At 38.3% G+C, this 24,139-nt stretch overlaps 2 protein-coding genes across 9 annotated transcripts in view; both read right to left on the bottom strand.

Annotated features, from left to right (window-relative positions):
* Positions 1-8,723, bottom strand: part of kif19 (kinesin family member 19) — a 42,995-nt gene extending 34,272 nt beyond the window's left edge. For all 3 annotated transcript variants that reach the window (XM_011488344.4, XM_004080613.5, XM_020711997.3), the window contains exons 1-2: positions 8,253-8,723; positions 6,949-7,029 (exon numbers count right to left, since the gene is read on the bottom strand). In XM_011488344.4, the coding sequence (XP_011486646.1) occupies positions 6,949-7,029; positions 8,253-8,327 (156 nt within the window). In that variant the 5' untranslated portion in view covers positions 8,328-8,723. The remainder of the gene's footprint in view (positions 1-6,948; positions 7,030-8,252) is intronic.
* Positions 8,724-14,394: 5,671 nt separating this feature from the next.
* The window catches only part of ttyh2 (tweety family member 2), a 60,742-nt gene continuing 50,997 nt past the window's right edge, over positions 14,395-24,139 (bottom strand). For 3 of the 6 annotated variants that reach the window (XM_023949258.2, XM_078937793.1, XM_078937790.1), the window contains 9 exons: positions 21,855-21,924; positions 21,720-21,775; positions 17,893-17,985; positions 17,720-17,812; positions 17,427-17,569; positions 17,164-17,349; positions 17,006-17,084; positions 16,285-16,311; positions 14,395-15,269 (listed from right to left, as the gene is read on the bottom strand). In XM_023949258.2, the coding sequence (XP_023805026.1) occupies positions 15,189-15,269; positions 16,285-16,311; positions 17,006-17,084; positions 17,164-17,349; positions 17,427-17,569; positions 17,720-17,812; positions 17,893-17,985; positions 21,720-21,775; positions 21,855-21,924 (828 nt within the window). In that variant the 3' untranslated portion in view covers positions 14,395-15,188. The remainder of the gene's footprint in view (positions 15,270-16,284; positions 16,312-17,005; positions 17,085-17,163; positions 17,350-17,426; positions 17,570-17,719; positions 17,813-17,892; positions 17,986-21,719; positions 21,776-21,854; positions 21,925-24,139) is intronic. The other 3 variants (XM_023949259.2, XM_078937794.1, XM_078937792.1) reach the window with 2 other exon arrangements.

Here is a 24,139-nt window from a genome sequence, read left to right as displayed (position 1 = left end):
GGTCATTTGATAGAAACCCTCAGTGCTGCCCTCTGCACCCTAACAATACCAACCACTATCCTGTTTCAGGGGCTTCATGATTAGAGGTGTCTGCTGGACCATAGAGCACCTGATACAGAGCACCTGACAGCAAGCTCTGTCTGTCAGGGGAAGTTATATAACAGCTCCAGCCATGGTTAACAAATGGTTGGAAGTGGTTCCTCAAGAGGTGACAGCGAGGCTTAACAGTAGACATAATGTGGTCTCCAGCTTTTTAGTCACATAGCAGCTCATTTGGAAAGACCAACTGGATTCTCTGTAGTTTTATGTTTTGATGTTCTCTACTCTTGCTGTGATATTTTCCTGGAGGAATTTAACAAGATAGAAAAAAAAAATCACGTGTCTGTGCAGCGGATACTTTTATTGAAAAACACAAAATTGTATTCCTCAAGATCTTCAAGCAAACATATTTTCTGTTTTCTATTGTTTGGATGACTTGACGAGTCTGGCAGGATGCCTCATTTGATGGAAAATCTGAAGCCACAGCGCGCCCGTAAGAGCCAAACTAGGCTAATCATTAATTACCCAGACAACAAAACCAAGAAGTGTACTCACATTGCAAAGTGGAGAGTTCTAGTCCAAAGGTCTTCATGGGTCAACCACACTGACTGTATTGAGAACTGGACTAAGTGACCCCTCCCCTCTGAGATTCTAAATAGGAAGTACCCACTGATTCCAAGAAGCCAAAATCCCATAGACTTCTACTGAGAAATAAACAGGCTTATGTGAAGAAAACGCCTCTGGATAACGATGCCTTTTGTAATGCTCAGTATGTTTGTGCAGTAACTTCAAAACAGGATTGTAAATGAATGAAAAGTTGCATCGGACTGAGGGATTCTTTTTTTTGTCGAACATTGTTTCAGGCCAAATGCTGCTGTCCGTATCACACAAAAATGTTGACTTAAGCAACTAGCCATTTTTGACACCAAGTTAACGATTTAAGCTTTTTTGCCAAATGTTGTAAATTGAATGTGTTAGATTAGACACCAGGCTCACTACTTTTCTATTTTTCTTTTTTGTTTGTTTTTAACACACAATATGATCTCACCAATTTCCCAAAGTAAACATCGTATCCACTGGGTTCTGATGATGAAAGATTGGATGGTTTATATGAATACATTTTTTATGGCTTTTTTCACATGAAAACTCTAGTCTATATTCATCAATCTAGTCAGTGTTGGTTTTTCACAGAGACTTCTGGGAAATTTACTAGGGTACTGAATTTTAGAATTGTATATAGCGATTAGTGAAGGATTTCAGACACAACCATAGTGTTTATAGGTATTTTGTTGGAAACAGTGCTTGTTTAGTGCTGCTTATATAATTTAAAGTTAGTTTTGTATCACTATGTGCTAATTTCTATTGAGCTTTCATCTTTCATATCCTGTTGTAGCACTTATGCTTAATGAATGAGGATATGCTTAATGAAAGGTGCATTATAAGTAAGATCTATTATTATTAACTATTTCACCTGAAAATGTTTTTTCTTTTATTCCAAATTTTTAAGTCATCCTAATTAGCTAGAATGCATGTGACTTGAAGACATTGGTTGAACAAAATAAGAAACATAACATGGTGTGCAATTTATTTTTCATTTTTGCCTCTGGACTTTAGGCACACAGTGTGATGGTGCATTATTTGGTGTTAGATAGGACTTTCTAACAGTAATTGGACAGTCATATATTTATCCCAAAGAAGGAATAAAGGTGTTGAACATTAGTAAGTAATGACGTTGAGAGCTTTTTTTTTTTTTTGCATCTTTTCAAAAAGATGCTGCTTATGGATTCAATCGGCAGCGGCGTGTCGGTGTCCCTTCACATCAACTCTCAGATGTAATCACAGCAATGGCTAAATTATGATCAACATCCCGTTATTTTCTGCCAGTCGGATCCTTTCCCCTCCGTCAGAAAGCAAAGATTTTCACGCTAGACAGAAGCATTTCAAAAAGTTTCAAATGATGCACTCATACCTTTTTTTTAAACAGCAAAAAAAGAAAGACAAACAACCTTTTTTGACTCACAAAGTCAGTTTAATTTTAGAACTTTTATTAGAAAAAATAGAGAATTCTAAATTAACGGTAAGTAAAAGGAAAATCTATTCATTGATCTGATGACTTATATTCTCCATGTAAATTCTAATTCATTTTAATCAATCATCCCTAGATTTTAATAAAAAAAATGCTACATTAACCTGTGTTTTATGTGGTGCAAATTATCATCTTACAGAAACAAAAGGGACCTAAAAACAGAGAACAGGCAGGTCAAACTATTTTCGACTTCATATTTGATTCTATTATAGAATTTAGGTTTTCCTGTCAAACTCTATCATTGAAGCTAAAATTCCATATATTTTTAATGAAGGACGAATCACTGCCTGATAAAAGAGACGTGTGCATCAGAATGCGTACTGAGGAAACAGACACAGGACAAGAAACGTGAAACATGTGACACTAACCTTTGTGTCAGTCAGACTTCTGATCACCAGCTGTAATGTCTTTGAATTGACATTTGGAGGATTTAAACCCAAATTGTAATAATTGCAACAATTAAAAAAGGAAATGAAATCTGGTTTAAGCTACATAAAATACCTTGTGATTTAACCTTTACCCAGAAAACATCTGGGATGTGATCCCCTGGACCCTTTTTTTTCTACATTTTCGTTATATATGTATCAACGTCCTTTGCGTTTTCCCTCTCATCCACCTTCAGAAGCCCTGATCGAACATTATGATGCAAACTATTTTCCCCTCCGACAGCTCATAGCCACATGTGTTTATGTGTTGTCTCTAAAAAAATGGAATTAAAGGCTGAACCTATTGGCCTTCTCGAGTGTCTCCTCTTTATGTAAGAGCCATAAGCAGTCCAGCAGAGTTAACAACCAGCCTACTTTAGTGTCTAGTCTACTTGCATGGTCAGCTCTCTAACGAAGATCAAGAGTGTTAAACCACAGTGGGCGACTGGAGGTCACACACAACGCACAGCAACACAAACAAAAACACACAATGAGCGGCTGCAAAAGAGACTACAGGGAGAGGTGGGGTCTAGCAACACCCAAGCCAAAAAGCACACAGGTGGAGTCCAGCACCAGTACCAGAGTGGCACTGAATCTGGAACGACAGATTGACCTAGTTTTTGTTAAAAACAAAAAAAAAACTTTTGTGCTTTCTTGTGGGGTCCAGATGACCCCACTCCCAAACAAGTCGAAGGCACTTTAATGTTGGGAGTGGGGTTATTTGGACCCAACAAGATAGCACAATTGATAAGACTTGAGCGTGCCAAAAAGACAACATGTTTTTCTGGCCTTTGGGTCCTTCTGTCAAACTTTCAATCCAATTCTGCTTTTGTATCTGTGTTTGAACATTAAATCGTCAGAAAAGGCCACACTTATTTGTGTTGCTGTTCTCTCCATTGTAGAGACGTCAAGCTGTGCAAACACGTCGCGTCGATTGAGCTAACAGAAAATACGAAAATTCCAAGACAAAGTGCGTCCTGCCTACTTTTCACTTGATTTTTTTTATGTTATTCGTAAACAACGGCAAATTTAAATGCTATGTAAAGTACTTTATGGATTAAAGTTTAGTTTTTGAGCAAAAACATTGGAATAAGGAAAAATACATGAAGTCTGGTGTGGATCCATAAAGCATTTTCTTCACTGACATTCTTATTAAATATGAAACTGAAGGTATTGTGATCCCCAAAGACAAAAAATGCCCAAATTGAAAACATACTGGGATTTAACAAATGCAGATGAATACTGTTTATGGTGTTGGAGGCTACAGGAGGAGAAAGTCTTGCTTCTTTGCTCTCCTCACACAACAGCAGAGTAACTGTTGGTCGTAAAATGTCACGACTGGTGCTGTGATAAAGTTGCTTTATTGCTTCTGTGCTTACACTTCAGGTTGCACAGACAATCCCAGCGGCGCTAATGATCCCCATTAAGAGTCTTTTCAGCCCCTGAAAAACAAAAACTCTTCCGCGGATTTCGTGTTATGTCCGTGTCTCGAGCATGGAACGCGTATTTGAAATAAAACGCAAAATGTGGCCAAACGTTGTCAATGCGTCTCCATAGCAACGAGGCTTTACCATAAAGCATTCCCTGCTGAGCAACATACCAACCTCTGCAGGACCCATGATCAACAGTTTAGTAGTTGTGGTAGGAAAGACAGGGGCTGAATGTGAGATGAGAAAGAAGTCATTTGGTCAAAGTTTTTGTGGTTTTAAAATCCATTTGTAGTTAGATAACACCGTCTAAGCTATCTTCCTCTCTCAGGGGCTAAACTTAGCATGGCTTAAGGTGTGACCTCTTAACCCTAATGTTGTTTTGTTCCCTTTTAGAAACCAATCATGACTTAGCACAGTTTATTTATTTTTTTCAAATTGAAATTTATTACATATAATTATAATATTAACCTATTTGATCTGGGGGTGATTTTTTTTTTCTTGTTGGCAACATTTCATGCTTCCTTGAAGCAGCTGTGTGTGACGTCCAGATCGCCCTTGGCAAAGCGAATTCAAGCTTCCAATGAAAAGTTATGCAAACGCCCATTTCGGGCTTCCGCGCTTAGAGAACTCTGGCGTTCTCGTCTAGCTACGCAGGTTTCTATGCCCGTTTTCCGGCTCTACGTACAAAACGAGCAGCCACTGAAAGCATGTTGCGAATTAAACCAGGTCGAACTTTGATCAATCAGGGACTTGGATGTAGTTGTGATGTATAGAGGACGCCCCCTTAATTCACAGAAGTTTCAACAGTTTGAAAATTGATAATGGACGTGAAATTATTGGTCTGTTCCCGGCTGGGATGATATGAAACCAAGTATTCTATTTATGGCAAAAGAGCTTTAAAACAAAAAGCCTGGAGCAAGATTTGCAAGACTTGCACCACTTTGACATTTCGCACCAAACCTCTTGCGAAATGTGCAATTAAACAGCAGAAAAACAAGAAAAAGGCACCTCCCTTCTTGTCCACCTTGAGCAATACTGCTGTTGACAATTGTGCATTTAGCATATTCTAGATTGGGCATCACATGCCTGATGTGATGTAGGAGATACAACAGCCAGACCCTTGGGGATGTTGCTGGGGGGGAAATAAAAAGAGCAGGTGGCAGAAGGCTTAACCTGAGCTAAAAACCAATCCAATGAGCTCATCCCTACAGGCTTAACCAGCCTTAAGTTGTCTGCTTTCTACCATTACAGACGGATCTGGCTACTATTGTCCAGTCAGCCAAGTCAGCTACCAAGGCTGCTAATCTGTCTGAGCACAACACGTTGACCATATGGTCTCTGTATGTTTACTGTCTTGTAAACAAACTGATCGATACAAGTTTTAAAAGGAGCTGCAAACACAGAAGCCATTAAAGGATGTCTGGATGTCTAAACAGATTCGATCAATCGTATATCAAAGTGGTTGTTGAGCCCAACCCCCCACCCCTGGCTTTAACATCCAGGTGGGGGACAGCCCCAGGTAAACCTGCGCATTAAAAACACTCCCACTCTCAATTACAAGCATCGTAAGCCTCACTAATCCTTCATGCTGAAGGTGCCTGAGTGGACGGGATATCACCTAACAGAAACCATGCAGCATGGACGCCACATTTCACGACTCCTCAGCAAGTTGAGCAAAAGATACACACAAAACAAACACAAAAACACTGTCTTCTTGCTGAAGTGTGTGGGAGCGGCAAGAACCTGTTATGGGGGCTGTGTCAGCACCATAACTACCATCCTGTTGTTATGCTTTAATCCCCTGAGTCCAAGCCTATTTTAATAACGTCATGATAGACACAAGTGCTGATGTGGTCCCCTAGAGCTGCTGTAATTAAGCTACACCTCACAAACAAGTCGGAGATCTCAGGGAGGGCAATTCTCCCATTCTCCAAGAGGAACTTTTCTCGACAAGAGAAAGCTGTTCTCATCACAGCCTTACCTGTACACCCCGACAGTTACGGCTATTGTCTGTTAGAATGTGTGACCCGGTCAGTTTCCGCGACATTTGCCTTTGTTGGCCCGCTTCGGAAACGCACCTCGTGCGAGCACACGAACGCTTCAATCAGCTTCAAACGAGACAGGAGACACCGCTGCAGGGTTCCGCTTATTAGCATTTGCACTGCCGTCATAATAATTCCACACTCTGCTAAATGGTCTCCAAGGGGACTGCTGCAAACAAGGTCTAATGGTAAATAAGGCCTTAATGGGGCTTTCACATATGTGCAGCTTCCACACGCCATGTGTGCAAGTTGCAGTGTGGTGGTTTTTAAAAATCATTTAAATAAGTTCCAATGGTTTTCGTTTGTATTATTTCTTAAATGTTTGGCTCAACATAGAAACATATCGTAAAAGATAAGAAATACATGAATAATAATATGACAATAAAATGACAATAAAATGACAATACTCAGCCCTCGCTCTCACAGAACAGTCCTATCTTTAGGTGTCTGCTATATTAATTACTGGAGTTATACCTGGCTGTAATTTAATTCATAAAAAGCAGCTACAATAGAAAACTGCAGAACCATCTGCATGAATTTTTTATGGGAGAAGTGCTGCAGAGCTCTGCCGTCGCTGATATTAAATTAACCCCAGGCGTTTGCTTCTGAGGCGCACTTTTATAAAAAGACTTTCCTTTCTTCAGCCGGAAAGGTCATCTTGTTGTCTGACTCATCCCGCATTTACTTACAAATGAATTGTGACATTTGAGCTTCGCAAACAAGTTCCTAAAAAAGAGCTGCCGGTTTCACCCAGGTCCCCGCAGACACCTTATCTGTCTGAGCCCATGATTGGTAGGAGGGGGGGGGGGGGGGGGGGCACAAAGCCAAACCCAGAGCTAGACGCTTTTTGTTGTGCACGCACACGGATGGCAAAGCTATCCGTCAGAGGAGTAGATGCGGATAAGCGTTAAGGGTGTCCTTCTCACCTGGTCGTCCACTCTGTGCGCCACAATTGTGGACCCCTCCTCCTGTTCAGCATCGCTGAGGGGTCGGATTCTTAAGGCAACCTGTAGCACACAACAGAACAAATAATTCTTTGACTTAAAATAAAGAATTCAATTGTTTTTTGTATAAGGTCCACTTCTACAGCTGTGTTTTCATGGTTTAATGCCCATTAGCAAAAGATCTATACATAAATCTAAATATATAAAAGTAGAATTTGATGATTTTGAATATTAGAGCTGTTCTACAAACACACAATATAAAAGTCCACCATTTTGTCTCTTTTGTGGCCCCCAGATTAAGATTATTTTAGAATAAGCGTGTGCAGCACAGGTGTTGTGCTCTTAAGAAGACGACAAACAACACACAGCATTAGGCTACAACAGGTGACCTTTCCATTATACGGACAAATACACGTAATACCCGATGTTTATATGTCAAGTACATTTAGACACTTCCCATACATTTCCGTGTCAAAAAAACAGTTCTAATCTGATTAGCAAGAAACGGTTATGTCTTTTTAAATGTAAATTTAAACAATACAAACAATAAAAAGAAACAGAAAAAGGATGTATTTTATTTTGATAAATATTTAGAGCTCCATTAAGCCTTCGCATTTTCATAACTCGATGGATATCTTTAACAAACAAGCCTTTTTTACTTAACAAGATCAAATTTTTTTTAAGTCTTTAAAAGCTAAATTATAAGGGAAAAAATTGCTTTAAAACCATAAATGAATTTTATTGTGGTTTTATGGGGAGCCACATTTTACCCAACTTTATGTCCATAGTGACACTGAAATAGGAGATAGATGAATTTTGATCTTAATTTTATGACTCACGTGAAAAAAGGACACAACTTTCCTTTTCTCCAGGTGCTAGATATGGCACAAAAAAAGGGTCGTTTCTTTCTCTGTCAACACTGCCCTCAAGGTGTATTAGGAGCTGAATGAGAGGAGTCAGGTGGCTTCAATAATTTAGGTTTAGGCTCAGAGCACATGGCAGAATAAAATAAGAATATTATACCAACAGCAGAATTAGAATTGGAGAAAACTATGACAAGCAGACGATTGGTTTTAACATTGATATAACTGGACTAAAAATACAAGCAGAACATGGTTGTGCCGGGGACATCAAAGGAAAATGGCACGAGACATTAGTATTTTGACTAAAACGTTGCGTTTAAAGTTGTAGTAGAAATGGCTCCTTCGACTGACTTAATAAATATGCTTAAAACATTTTTTTTTTACATGTTTAAAAAAAAGTTTCATAAAATAGCTCCAACTCACAGTCAGTTGCTGATCTTTCGACTCTCCTGTGTCCTTCATGATTGTTTTGTTGTCCGGGTGAAGGATAATGGACATCAGCGGCAGGAGACGGGGCACCGAAGCATCCTGCTCCGCGGCGGCACCTGAACGCGTCTCCCTCCACCTGAAGCCCGCCGCTCACTCTCGGCAGCGGCTAGCGGCGACAGCTGCTTCCACTCAAAGCTAGCAGGTGCAAGAAACAAGCTTTTTTTCCCCTCCCTCTTTCACTCCATCTGCCGTTTCAATGCCATGAGCGTTTCGACTCGTTCTGCTCTTTGGGTCTCAGTGGGTCGACGCTGCCCCACCACCTTGCCCCACTCCCTCCTCCTCCTCCTCGCGCAGCGTTGCCACGCAGCCGTTTAAAAACAAGCCAACTGTCCTCTCAGTGAGTCCGCGCGGCTCCGCGGTCTCCTCTGCCGCTGCTGGATCCCCGGCTGGCGACGTCCGGCTCCCGCCGTGGCGCGAGGCTCCATCGGGTTTAACCCTTTGATGCGCAACATGGGTCTAAAATGGCCCGCATTCATTTTCTATGTACGTTTATGCCCATGATTAAATGAGTTTTTATTTTGTCGTATCTTTAAAAATATATATATTTTTTACTGTTGAATATATTCCAAGAATTCTTTACATATCTTGTTTTTTATTAACCCAGATTATTATTTTCATTTTTCCTTTCATACTTTATGTATAAGAATGGTTTTTACAACAAATTTACATACACGGATCAAAAAAGACCCAGTCATTCAAGTGTGATTTTAATCAAATTACTTAATACTATCATAATAACATCTGTTTTGAAGTAATATTTTTGCAATGAGTTGGGTCAAACATTAATGTCTTTAATTGAAACATGGTTATTTTCATTTTGTAACACATACCCCTGATAGCATAACATGTCTAACAATCGGAATTGTTCCAGTATTTTAACAACTTTAAACTGGTATGGCACATCCGTGTGCACAAATTGCGACCTTTGTTTTCATATTCCTCACAAATTATAATGTGATATTTGTGCTCTGCACACACTGGCACAGATTGCCTGTATTTTCATAATAAGAATGGATTAGATTTATCTCCACTTTTCCAGACGCTCAAAGTTCTTCCATTGTGTCCATTATTCATTCACTCCTCATTCATACTTGGTGATGGTAACTACTGATGTAGCCACAGCTGCCCTGGGGCAGACTGACACAGGCGTGGCTGGCGCCTACGGTCCCACTGACCATCACCAGGATCATTCAGGCACATTCACACACCAGTGGAGCTGCACTGGAGGCAAGGAGGGTGAAGTGTCTTGCCCAAGGACACAACGACAGTTGATTGGAAGGGAGCGGGGATCGAACCGCCGATCATTGGCTGGCTTGATCAACCACCTGAGCTACTGCTGCCCAAACATGCTTTTGGTGTTGGGGTGTGCCCTCAGTGCACCTCTTCATATGTGGCATGACAAGCTCTTTGCCCAGCTCCCTGATTAAAAACATCGCTGACACCACCCAAACAGCCAGAGCGTTGTGCAGTGAAGGCATAGAGGGTGGCAACATCCAGCATGTTGTACCAGAGAACCATGGGCCACCTCTGTGTTCTCCGCTGACATTAATAGTTTCTAACCATTTGATCCATTTTGTCCACACCTCATTTTGATTTGTTATAGTATTGGATCACTTCTGGTTTCTTCTTCCGACTGTTGCCATCCACTGCTTTATTATCATGCATGGTGCTCAAGAGGCACAAAAAACAAGATATTTTGAATATATATGGAGGAATAAATGATTAGATGTAATTTATTTCAAAGTTATAATGTGTAAATACTGAGCCATATGAGAAATAACACAGAAAATGAATGTGGGTCATTTTGTACCCATGTTGCGCATTAGAGGGGTAGTGATACAAAAGTAGTTTTTATTCAAAAAGTAAGAAATGAAAAAATAAAATAATCATGTGTGATGGTCTAAAACAAGTTAATTGAGAAATACCTTGACTGCTGAATGATAACATCAATTTATTGCAAAGATATCAAAAATAAAAAACTCAGCCGGGACACTTTTGACCCATGTTGCGCATCAAAGGGTTAAAATCCTGCAACCTGTTTGCAGTGGCGTTTCTGGCACAAATGAGGCCCGCGGCAAACAGCGCCAGTAGTTCCCCTCGGTACCCCCCCCAATTACGACCCAGAAATGTACAATCCCTGTTTACGGTTTACTTTATTTTTAAATGTTTACCAAATAAAAATAATTAAAAAAAATTGCAACTAGAGGCTTGTAAATTCTTACACCTTATAGGACTGTTAGGAAAAAATACTAAAAGTAAAAACAACTCTTACATGGATAATATCACACGTTTGCTTAAGGCTTAAAATGACTTCCATTATAAGATTTTAAAAAAAATATATACAACTAGTGGAATTTAAAGCTTGAAGCCTATTGAGACGACTATTGCTGTAATATTGGGCTATATAAAAAAATTGAATTGAATAGAAAATTTTAATAGCTTACACTATTTACTTGGTCTGCTTCTCTTAGTAGAAACTAAAAATGTGCTCGTCTTGTCGTAATACGGGCAAAGTCATCAATCAAATCCTCATATGTTTGTTTCTCAGCTTATGGTTTTAATTGCCAAACCAGAGAGCAGATCTTGAGCCATGGATGATGTTAGGAACATTTTGATTAGCTTTATCTTTTTTTATCCCTACAGCTAATTTTTTCCAAGTTTTCATACAGTGGATATGATCTGGACCATTGCCATGTGAGGTGATAAAAGAACTAGCATGCTTCCAGTCATTTTTCTTCTTCACCAATCATGTTTCATCTCTTTTCCTCTCTTCTCCACTAAATAACGTTTTTTTAAGTACTGGTTATTATGGCAACTTCTTCCACCATTGTCATTCCTGGGAAAAACAAATGTGGATGGCACCTCAATCTGTCCTCTGCAAACCAGATGTGTTTGATCCCTATTAGTCATGGATAAGGGCCAGTTAGCTGGGTCAGTGCGATTTTTGTGTGTTGTTTGTAATCCTTAAAAGGCACATCTGTTGTTGTGTTGTTGGAATTTATTTAGGCATTTTGGATTGTTGTACATTTTATGAAATTATGTACACACTGTGACTGACTATGAAAATATCTTTACCTTATATACTACACTAGTAATTTACAATGATGTGCAATTCTGATGTTTGACTTTTAGAAGTGCATCTAATATAACAGGAAAAATAGAACATTCTTAAAAAATATTTTTGGACAAATATACCAAAGTAAAGGGGATTGAAACTGTATATTTTTAATGCAATTTCTGACAATAACCACCACAAAGTAATTCTAATAATACTGAGAATAAGAGACAAAGTACTAAATATGTGTCATTACAAATATCTAAATAACAGGACAGCAGGTCATTATGTCGTATTATGCTATTTTAATAAAAGCACGAGTGAAGGAATTAATAAAAATTGGTTGGATATGAGTGAATATATAATTGTATTTAACTAGCAGAATTTATTGCACAAATTGAGTTGGGATTAAATAGAAGTATAGGCTAACAATAGCCTTAGCATAACTATTTACATTTATTTTGCATATTTAGAAAAGTTGTCTTAGGCTAATGACATTAACAATGTTCAATGTCATACCTTTGTCCTTTTCACGTTTCGCTTGGTCTTCTTTCTTCTTTTTTCTAAATTTGTCCTTTTCATTTTATCGCACTCACGAAACTAACCAAGTCAGCCTCTTCTGACACCAACTACCGTTTTCACATCAGCTTGGCCTCGGGCTAAATCAATACTTACTATAGTTTGTTTGAAAGATTGGAATTGGGTTTAAAAAAGACATTTGTGGTGAATGCAGTCTGTAATTTGGTGAAAGTAGTTCGAGCTAGAGATGACTGTTAGACGGAAAAATACTCCTTATTACCTGTGTGTGTGATTCACCCAGCCACCAGTGAATTGCGCCCCCCTCTGGCATTTTTCGACTTGTTATATTCCAAAGAAGTACAGCAAAGAGGTGAGGGTGCAAATTTCAGTGTCCTGCAGCAGAGGGCACTGTTTGACATTTAAAATGAGCCTTCAGATAACGGGAATGGAGGTGCTCCGCTATTTATATTACAGAAAGGAAATAATGAAGGATTTTTTTCCCCTTGGCCGTGTCGCCCCTGGAGAGTGCTGCCCTGGGCGACCGCCCATGACGCCCATTTCATAAACCGCCACTGTGCGCGCCTGCACATGTATGTGCGAGCCTACATAGTGCTGCACGCTTGCACATGCGTTTACATGTATGTGAATCACTGTGAGGCTGTGCGTATGTACATTGAGGGATTCGTGCATTTACATATGTGTGCGTGCCTATATGATGATGCATGCGTGCTTTGGTGCACATGTAAGTGCAAGCATAAATAGGATTTCAAGCATGAACATGTACGTGCATGTTCTTAGAAAGCTGCACGCATACACATAGACGTTCATGCCCATACAAACTTTGCACGTACACATGGACGTGCATGCCTGTACAAGTGTGCGTGTGTGCACATGTATGTCAGTGTCTTTATAGGGGGGCGCGCATGCACATGTATGTGCATGCCTATATAAAGCTTCTCGCATGCACATTTCGTTGCACATATTCACATATACGTGCGTTCCCATATAGGGATGAATGCTTAAACATGTATGTGCATGCATATAGGACTTCGGACATGTACTGCACATTTACCTGCATGCCTACATAGGGGTGCGTAAATTAGTTTCTTACATTGTTGTTAATATAGGTATTATTAGGCCTAATTAAAAACAGCCTCAAACAACCTGATTAAACTTTTTTTTTAAAGTCACTGAAATGTAGTTACCAACTATGGGGGCACATGTTGGACGTGTTGGAAAGAAACTGAAAGCAGGATGTAATGTAAATGTTTTCTTTTTCTTCAAATCTAACCAATGCACTCATTTTCTATTCTGCCTTTGGTGCACCTCTTATCAAGCAGGCAACTGTCAAGTGAATCTGCAGCATTTCTTCAGCCACATGCTGACATCTGCTGGATGAAAGAGCACTTTTCAGGTATTTACCAAACATGGCTTTAAGTGAGTTTCAATCTATTAAAACGCTTGTGCTATCTTAGATAACCCACCCTTACATTGACGTGTTATTCCTAACATGACAAAGGTGGATAAAGGTGGAAAGATTTCATGTAATCCATGGACACCAGTGAAGATCACAAATCATTGAAGAAAAAAGGTTCAGAGCACTGTCGAGTGGGTCTAGATGACCCAACTCCCAATGTTAAAGTGCCTAGGATTGCACAAGGGTTACAGCAAGGCTGTATATATGCATGGACAATGGGGGCAATGACCCCCCCCCCCCCAAATGTGAAGTCCTGCAAAAATCCACAATTAACTAAAGATTAAAAATGACAATAAAACCTGACAAAAAAATGAAAAAAAAAAAAAAAAACACGCACACAAAAAATAAGATAAAGGACATAATGAAATGTAAGGATGGACAGTATAATATAATCAAGTGTAATGTCACCCATAGAAAATGCTTTGTTTCCGCTTCCAACCACATGAAGTCGGACATACGTCTGCAATGTTGGAACCAGATGTCCTCAGGAAGCCAGCTTGTTAGAAGGCCACACCTCTTCCACCTAAAGCAGGTTTAGGAGTATCTGTCAATCGATGGGGGGTGGGGTGGGGGTGGTGGGGGGGTAACTCCAGTTAGCCATTTACATCTAGATAAACGCAGCCTCAACAGGGCACAGACCCATGTCCTGCTTGTGCCTGTTCCAAGCCGGGTAAATGCAGTGTCAGGAAGAACATTCAACATAAAAGTTCTAAGACATTAGCTCAAAGGAGAATATATATATATATATATATATATATATATATATATATATATATATATATATATATATATATATATATATATATATATATATATATATATATATATACACATTCATAAAGGCTTATGGTCTTGGAGGGAAATTGCTCTTCCCGATATTCCACCATCCCCCCATAAATCCGTGCCTACTTTAAAGGAATCCATATGTTTGATGAATTGAATGGCATTTCCAAGTGATAACTAATTAATTAGAAAATGAATTAGTCTTAGTTTTTTTTGCATAAAAATCATCTAAACAGAAGAAATAATTTCATAAAATTGTGTTTATTCAGCTCACAAAGAACTGCTTACCTCTGGGGTCACACAGAAAATGAAGCACCAATCTCAGTGTTTGTACAGTGGAACATGCTAAAGAAACAACAGTGCTTGCATTTAAATCTCCTAAAATATAAAAACTGTTAGTCAGTACACGCATGTGCTTTTTGGATGTTTGAAACCCATGAAAAATATTTTGGATTATATTATTTATCAGTGTTTGAGCAGCTCATACTATAGTGATTTAATCAGCAAAAAAATATGATTTAACAACCTTTTTTAGAAAATACTTTAAAAAAAAAAGGTGACATTTTCACACTAAATTAGAAAAAACTAAAAAAATAAAAACTGCACACAGTTTAAAAGAAACTCAGATTAAAACAACTGTCTGTTATCGTACAACTTATTTACAGGAGTGGTCACAAAGTAGTCTCATCTGCAGGGCGTGCAGACGTAAAGCTCGACTTGCAGGTGTGTTTCCTCACCTGCTCTGTTTGTGCTTCACAAATGTTCAACAACACAACGAAAGGAGTCAATGCGGGGATGTTCACACCGGACAGTGTGCTCTTTGGAGACCTGAATCTTCTGAAGTAACACACACTTCAAACTTGTGTCGTGAGAACACAAGAACAATATCAGAGCTGGTTAAAAAGAAAAAAAAAAGAAGTAAGGAGTTGAAAAAAACAAAAAGCAGGGAAAGGTCGCCTGAGGTAATGCAGGCTGGAGTTCTGGCTTCTCGTCCTCTCCATCGAAGATGTGTGATGCTCACTTCCTTTAAAGCATTCTATGCTTGAAAGTCATTTCCAAAATGTCTACTCTGTTGTTCGGTCATGGACAGATAGGTGGCCCTCATAGTGGGAGAGTACTGTGGAGGAAACAGGAAACACTTCAAGTCAGTGGGTGAGGATGTTTTGCAGAGCTGTGGGTGGAAGTTCAGGAGGAAAAAGTTACTTAACAGAATAGTCCACTAATTATTCGGTTTTGCAGGGAACAAAAACAGGAAGTGGCTTCAGTTCACAGCACAGATTTTGGGACATATCTTTTAAGACTCTGATAAGAATTGCATTTTTTTAGGGGTTTTTAACATCTCATGATGGAGGGCATATAAAAAAGAAAATTAAACTTCAAATTTTGTCTCTGAGTGTTTCTTTATTCAAATTTCCTCGTCTGAGCTGGCATCTGGCTCAAAACTGTACGGCTGGATGGCTCCAATACTGTTGCCATATTTTTTGCACTGCTAATGATAGGTTTGGGGTGTGAGAAGGAAAGGGAGGTGGGCTTACTCCGCACCAACGATCCCAGCAATAACTCAGACGCAAATTTTCAATGAACTACTGCTGGTCTGCAGAAACTATGTCCTAGAAAAGGACACAGGTATTTTATATTGCCTAAAACTACATCATGATTATTAGAAGACCACTGGGAACACTTTTAAGACAGATCAAAACATGATTGGAGTGGAAGTTTAAGCTTTTAGAATGAAGCCAAAACGTTTTTAACAATTTATCAATGAGATAAATAGTGGAATATTCCTTTAAGTTATTTCTATGAGATTCACCCAAACAAACCAATTCATATGTGAATTCAAACTAACAACAAGTCAAACATATCCCTGAATGTATTTAATTCACCCTGTTTCTTTAAATGCTGCTTCTGAAAGTGGAAGAAGACTGCATGCACTGCGTGAGGGTGATGCTGCAGTACCACCTACTGAACACCAGGGGGAAACAGAGCATCAGCGCCTGACAGCAACTCAAAGAGGATGTGGAGAAAAGTCATGCAAACAGGAAAAGCTGCACAAAGTGGACCGAGAGCCAACAGACAGAAAAAGGAAGAACAGGGAGGTGATCCTGAGGAAGAGTAGAAAAGAAAAGACTTACTCGATTTCTATATTGCTGAGAGTATATCTCCAAAAGTTGATACAAAAAATAGAAAGAAAAATAGAAATGAAAGATACAGACAAAGACGCACGTGAAAAACAAACAAACAAATAGAAAAAAATAAATAAGAAGATGTTAGCCAAAGATGATTGCATGATTCTGCACAGTTATAGTAAGGAGAGAAACCAAAATATGCATTACTTCGCAGTGTTAACTAGAAGAGAAATAATAAGGCAGAGGAAATTACATCATATACTTATGACTGGCAGAATTTCTAAAAAAAAATGCATCTAAAGGAAAAGCAAACACAAAAATAGATATGTTTTAAATAAACCTGGTTGCAAGATAATATCAAGAGGCTGTGGTTGATGAAAAATTTATTTGGATATAATTTTGGCAGTGAGAACTCAGCAGGGTGTAAATGTGATCAGTGAAGGAGAAAATCCGTCAAGACAGAAGTCAGAAAGTTGGGACCTGTCATTTTCTCTAAGGAATTATGCTTTAGAGGTCAAATGGTGTCCTTTCTAAATATTAAATAAATATTAACTAAATATTAAACTGCATTAGTTTATTTTAGCTCATAAAAAACTGTTTAAAACATTGACAAAGGCACAAGTAAAAAGAAAAAAAACTGAAAGGATTTGCTGCACTAGAAAGGTTGAACTTTGTGTAAAAGAAAAAAAAATTATGAAAAAGGTTTGGGTTCTGGAACCCAACGCACCGATGGCGGTGGGGAGCCTCGTCCAATCAGAGGCACGTTTTCGTAGCGTGGATTTCCCCCAAAAAGAGCAGCTTGGTTCCTGCAGGGAGATTCGGAACGCACAGGGTCAGGCGCTTTCGGGATCGTCAGAAGATGTGATACATGTGCATTCCACTCACATGTATTCAGACATGGGGGCGGTGGAGACGGCGGGAGCAGGCGGGTGCAGGCTGTTCTGGCTGCCCATGCTGCTGCTGTAGCTGCAGAAGCTGTGCAGGTTGGTATGGTTGGGGTTCTGGGAGCCCATTCTCCTTGCCCGAGGGTTGAACGGGTCCTCTTCATCAATGTCATCGTAATCTCGTTCCCTTTTAATAAAGTTTTAATAAAGTTTTTCAGGACTTGAAATAATCAGCTGCATTTTAAAACGCAGGGTGCCGCTGACCTGCAGGCGATTTGCCTCCACGCCCTGGGAATGGCACACAGCATGACAGTAAAGGCACAGGCCGCAAGGATGGAGAAGAGGCAGAGGTACAGCAAACCCTCCACCCCATCATAGCACACTCCCACCATTGCATCAAGATAGTCCTAAGGCATTCACACAAATACAAACAGTTTTTTTTTCTTCCAGGAATGGAAAAAATGATGTGTTCTCATCGTTATTCACAAGCTACTTGGCAATTCTGAACATCACATGGCCTCAAGGTGGCCTAGTTTCAGCTCCTGTGGTGATCAAACCTTGTTAAGGCCCCTGCAGTCCAGCAGGGCGGTAAGCTGGTGCAGACTGGCCTCTGAGGAGTTCAGCAAACGCTGGATACCCAGGAGATCTCTCTGTGTTGGAATGTCATGCCACTTAATATTCATGGAGGAGTTGGAAGAAGAGCATTTCCTTTTTTTTTTTTTATCGATACCTCGGCTGTGGGAAACAGAGGCACTGCGATCTGCAGGAGACCCTGGATCTGGATCTGCATGGTGGTGAGAGACCTCTGGAAGATGGTCAGAGGCTGCAAGAAATGAAAAGCAGAAAGAAAAGGATGCAAATAAATTATGTACAAACAAAAGGAAAAAAATCCTTCACTGTTCACTGTACTCAGTGCACTATAGGGGCGTTTGCCTTTTTTTAGTGGTGGTTCCTATTTAAGATTTCCAAGATTCAGTGCCCAAGAAATTTCCCAGAAGTCTCTGGGAAAAACCAGTGTGCATCAATGCTCACTAGATTGGTGAATGTAGACCACAATGCATTAGACTTGAACAATTTTTCATTTGAAAAATGTATTATTTTTTATAAGATATAACAAAAACAGCTGATTCTTAAATAGTCCAATGTTTATATTTATTAGGTTTTAACTTTGGGATATCAGTGATGTCATAGTCTGCATAAAAGAGTGGTGTCCAAATTACACTATTACACTTAACTAATTAGTTCATTTTTAGCTACCATGTGGCCAATGGTAATGTAGCAGGTATTTAATCACATTTTAGATAAAAAAACATGCATATTCTATATACAAACAATTATTTAAAGCTAAATTAATTACCATAAATAGTGACATACACAGCTATTTAAGCTAGCTACTTTTCTGTTTTTTATTTTATTTTTTTGGTGATGGGGGTTTGTTATTTTTTTAATAATTAGCTTTAACTCCTGAATTATTATGAAGAGACCTAGAAGTTGTTTTTATTTATTTTATTTTATTTGTGCCTAACAAAAGAATAAAATAAAATAAATCAAAATCAGAAAATGTCTTTTTTAATTTAATAAGCCTTTTTTAAATGTTGCACATCACATATTCAACACTGAAACTGTAAACCAAATTGTACGCAGTAGGGATGCAATGATTATCTAATAAGTTAAAATATATCTGTTTTTCACATGAAAAATCCGTCAAAAGCAATGCATTGTGGTCCGTTTCCCAATCTAGTAATGCCCATTGTTTTTTTGGAGAGACTTTAGCGACATTTCCTCGGGCACTGGATTGAGAAATAGTAGATTTAAATGGCTAAAAAGGTATTTAATTCACAAATAAACATTCAAACCATCCAGCTCAGCTGTTGTAAGTCTTCATGGCTTCATTAACTTTGGTCTGAAGTTTTCTACAGAACCGTCTTTATTTAAAACGGATGAAAGGAGTAAAAAATAACCCCCCCCAAAATATCTGGTGGAAGATGCAGAAGCAGAAACACACAAGAAGAAGTGAGGCTGATGCCAAATTCAATGCAACGCCAGACAAACACTGATCAATGGAGCGCTGCTGCTCCACTGCAGGCAAACAGGAGCAAGATGGACAGAAGAAAGATTAAGAGAAAAAGTCAACCAATCAGCTTTTTTTCTTTTCTTCACACCTGTTGGCTCTCCCTGTAGTTAAGAAACAAGTGCTGGCTTTGTTTATCAGGCAGGACAGTTCTCGCCTGCCCTCTGCTGCTGTGATCCCGTGCTGTGCTCTGCAGGCCGTGTCGGCGGGATCCAGGTAATAAGATCTGCGTTGGTTCAGCGGGGCTGCAGCTGGCAGAAATCGACTTAACTGCTTAGTGGGGAAGTCGGCAATGTTAGCCGCAATCCCCATTCCCCCGTGCTCAGAGAAATGGATAGAGGAGGACGCGCCGTCTAATCAGCAATTTCATAGCATTTGCCTTGGCAGTTCTGTGCCATTTCATAAGGGGGGGGGGGGGTGCAGAAAGAGGGATAGTTTGAGGGATTATACTCGGATGCTTGGCAATTGTGACTTACAGTTTAGATTTAACTCGAACAGACAGTGCAGGACAAGGAGGAGGAGGCCGGCATAGGTAAAGCCTGAGAAGCTTTGGAAATTATCTCCAAGCACAAACATTTTGGGGAAAAAAAAATCATGTTTTTATTTCAAATTTAGGGATGACCCAATCCGATGATGTGATCGGAAATCTGACCTGATCGCGTAGCTTCAGACTCAATCAAAACTGGATGTTGCTTCCCGATCAAGGATCGGATATTTCTTTTATTCTTATTTATATTACTCCTCAGGCTTATTTACTATACTATACTCTAATAGGAGTCTGGATATCATGAACGGATCACAACCTTTTATTGCCATTAAGTGCAGCAGACGAAAGCGCTAGTCTAAACAGAAGCGCACAAAAAAAGTTCGGAAAGCTTTACGAGATATTCACAGATTCAGACTTCCCGGCTAAATAACTCTTTTAAAAATCGTTTTAAACTGACAGCAAGTGTCTCTAGTGGTTTGTCTTAAAGCAAAAAAACAGAAGACCTGGAAAAGATTAAAGGTTTATTTTTAATTTTTAAAGCAACTAAAATGAAACGACAGTGAGACAGCTGCCAAGGGACTGTCTCTAAAGTGCAAGCTCTGGAAAAGGAGAAAAAAAAATTGATAACCCTTTAAAAAACAACTGAAATGAGTACATGGTTCCTTTGCTATGAGCTAATCATGATTAATCATCATCATATTTATGCTACAACAACAATTAAAAAGTCATTTAAAATGTTGAGTTTTAATGGAGATTTCAAACACGTGATCAAAAATGTTCAAAAGTTCTGAAGATCCGAAACCACATTTTCTCACTTTAACACCTATTTTTATTAGTTAATAGTTAAATACTTTTTTGTAGTTGATGGTTGCACTATTTTCACTTGATTGTTAACGTTCTCTATTGAAGTGTCAAATGAAAAAAGAATAATAAAATAAAAGCTTAGTAAAATAAAAAATTGGGGAAATATGGATCTTAATATACGAGAATAAACTTGTCAAATTAAAAGAAAAAAATGTGTAATTTCATAAGGTAAAAGACGTGTTTTTTGAAAATAATTTTGGTTGTGTAAGCTACCTCTACATTATGTGCCGACCATTTATGGTGATGCCATAAAGTATCACCACTGCAACCATTCTGCCAAGTGCGTAAATGTTGTCGTGCTCCGGCCAGAAATCCACCCCTTATGGGGTCAAGAATCTTTTTTTCGTCAATTTTAAAATGATAGTTTATTAAATTATCGCTTTATTATCATAAAATACTGAGTCTTTTACTCATAATTTTACATGTTTATTCAAAATAATTAGGACTTTTTTCTCACACTATTACAATGTATATTCATTTCTATTTTCCCTTCATGGTCACCCTTATACGCCCTCGTGGGATCTGCTTCTTTGCGTTTGTTCATTTTTTTAACATGTTACTAAAACATTGGAGGGAGATTGGAGTCTCTTTAGTCTGATCCTTAAAATCAAATCATCGAAATCGGATCGGGGCTAAGAGAAAAAAAAAAAACATTTTTTTTTGTACATTTTTATTTCGAACGCTACATAGAAAACAGTAAAAAACAACTAAAGAAAACAACAAAAGAACATTTTATATAGATTATAAATTAATGTAAATGACATCAATATTTAGTTTGAAATGGAGTAGGAAGAGGTTCAAACTTTTTTAATCCTACCCCTAACAATATACCTTAAGTTATACAGTATAATCTACATCTGGCATTACATACCTTTAATGGTCATCAATATTCTTCTTCATAACCATATTTAATGAAGACTATTATTGTATGTTTTGCTTAAATTTTATTTCAAATTCATCTGGGCTTATGCACAAAAGAATTTGATGTGACTTATTTTTATGTATTTTTTGAAGAACTGAACTAAAGAATTGACTTTATATTCACTTATTTCAAAGTTTTAGCTGAAAAGTATCTGTAAAAAATTCTAATTTTCTTGTCAAAGTGGTGATGACTTGAATGGAACATGTTTCCTACCTGCTGGAAGGGGTTGGAAAGAGTCTGGTTGCAGTACAGGTAATAATGAACAATGTCTGTAAAAAAAAAAAAAAAAATTAGGAAAAAAAACACTACATTTGATCATTTTTAAAGATACTTCAGATTAAAGCTCACCAGCACTGATGATCCCTTTTGTCTGACTCATGATGAACTTATCCGGAGACACGCAGAAATCGCTTGTGCCCTAAAAACAAATGGAAAGTGTGTGAGCTCCTCCATACTGAGTCATCGACTTGTCATTAATATTTCAGTTTTTTGACATCCAGGAGGAAATAACGCTGCCCTCATGAGCTTCTTCAACAGACGAGAATGCTATTCACTTCTGTCACTCATCCACACTTTTCCTAGAATCCTTCCCTGACCAAACCAATAAAAGTGGTGTTTTCTTAACGCTGTGCTCTGCATGCCAAATGTCCCCCGTGCTCAGGACCAACGAGGCTGTGGAGCCTAACCTTCTCTGGGGGTTTGGCTAATGAGCCCCGCACAAAGACAGGAGATCAGCAAGGCTGAATTTATCAGCCAAGCCGAACTTGTTTGCTGGAAACGGGAATTTCAAGGAGTTCAGCAGTATTGTGGGAGAATTCCTGACGGGGCGCCTGTGATTGTCAGAGAATGCACGTTACAATTTCTTGAAAAGGCTTTTTCATCACATTTCTCAAGCTTCCAGGTACAAGTCCAGCTGCGGTCCTCCTATAGTTTTATTATTTCTGCCAAAATCTGCCAATAAGTGAAGTTACCACGAAAATGAGACTAGAATATAAAACATTTATACGCTGTGTGACAAAACAATGTAAAGGAGGGTCTAAATTCTAAGTTTTAACATTAAATAAGAAGTATTTAAGTAACAAAACAAAATTACAACTTATCAAATTATATTATCAATTATATTGTAATTGAATCAAGTTGAATTGAATCAACTTATCAAAATTAGAAACACTTTTTTTAAATTTATAATTTGCTTTAATTTGACTTTTTTTTTTTTTTTTTTAAAAAGGAAATTTAAATATTCTAAGGATAATATCATCCGCAGAACAATTCTATGTATTTTATTGTTTTGAATCTTAATTTATGACAGTAAACATCTATTTCATTCTATTCTTAATTTTAAGCACAGTTATCTTTCACATAGCAGAAAATGTTACCAAAATGTATAGTATTTTATACGGTCTTATTTTCTGTCCTGCAAGAAAAATAATCTTATAAAGAAAGATTTTCAATAGCAAGATAATTGTAGTTTGAGAAAACACGCCTCAGCGACAGTAACTTTAGGAATTTTTGGCAAGGCCTTTTTTTATGCTTAATTGCAGAAAATCTGATAAAGGGTTAAAATGTAAATAGAAATTAGCTTCTCTTAACTACTTAACTTTAAATGTCTTTAACAAATAAACATTTGTTTTTTCTTGGAATTTGTGCTCTTATCAGATAAAAATCGGGGTAAAAGCTACAGCAGCTAAGTTTTTGTCATCAAACAGAGACAAACAACCCAGTAAAATAAGCTTTTTAAACCTTGAGTTTGCTCTCTAATTAAGAATGAAATTGTCCTTCGTGTTTAGTTTGTTCCTCAAAGTGGCTGCTTACTTGTGTGTTATTCTCTTCAGGCTCAATATTTCTGTTTTTCCACAAACAGAAGCAGCAAACAATGTAAGTGAAACAGAAGCACTTGCTTCAGCCGCATAAAACGACTCCACAAGGTCAGCAGTGTAACTGTGCATCCCTGCAAGCCCACAGCAAGAGATGACTCATTTCTATGAATATCATCTGCTCACTCACAATGGCCTCGTCTGAAAGAGCAATGCGAATAAAGGTTTGAATTGCACAGAGGATGTTTACAGACAGGACGGCTATGGACATATGAGCCAGGGAGGGTCAGGCTGAGCTAAACACTACAGAACAGACACTTTATGCAGGAGGTCGGCAGGATTGCAATGAATTAGTGAGGGGAAAGCAGTTACTGTTGGTCACATCATGTCTTCATGAGTCTGGATGTTTGATGTACCACTATCTATGAGCAGCAACCCACGAGTCACAAAAACAGTTTTCTGAACTTTTTTATGCAGATGATGTAGTCTTAAGTCTTCCCTTTGTATTTTTGTAAGCCTGTAGGTGGTCTTTCATTAACATTTTTTAAAGGAATCCAGCAGAAATGAGTTTTTCTCTAAAAGTGAACACTTTCATGAGGTTCTTTATATTGTAACAAACGATATAAAAGTAACTCTTTACAGAAATTAGGGTTTAAATACCGTATTTTCCACATGATAAGGCGCATTTAAATGCCTTAATTTTTTTCAAAAAACATGCGCCTTTTAATCTGGAGCGCCTTGTGTGTGGATTATTTCTGATGCAAAAAGGTTGGGTGTTTTAAAAAAACACTAACGGCTAAAGTTTAGCAAAAAAAATGT

Source organism: Oryzias latipes, chromosome 19, assembly GCF_053564925.1.
Source record: "Oryzias latipes strain Hd-rR chromosome 19, Olatipes_Hd-rR_3.1".
NCBI lineage: Eukaryota > Metazoa > Chordata > Actinopteri > Beloniformes > Adrianichthyidae > Oryzias > Oryzias latipes.
This window is presented reverse-complemented; position numbering and strand designations above follow the sequence as displayed.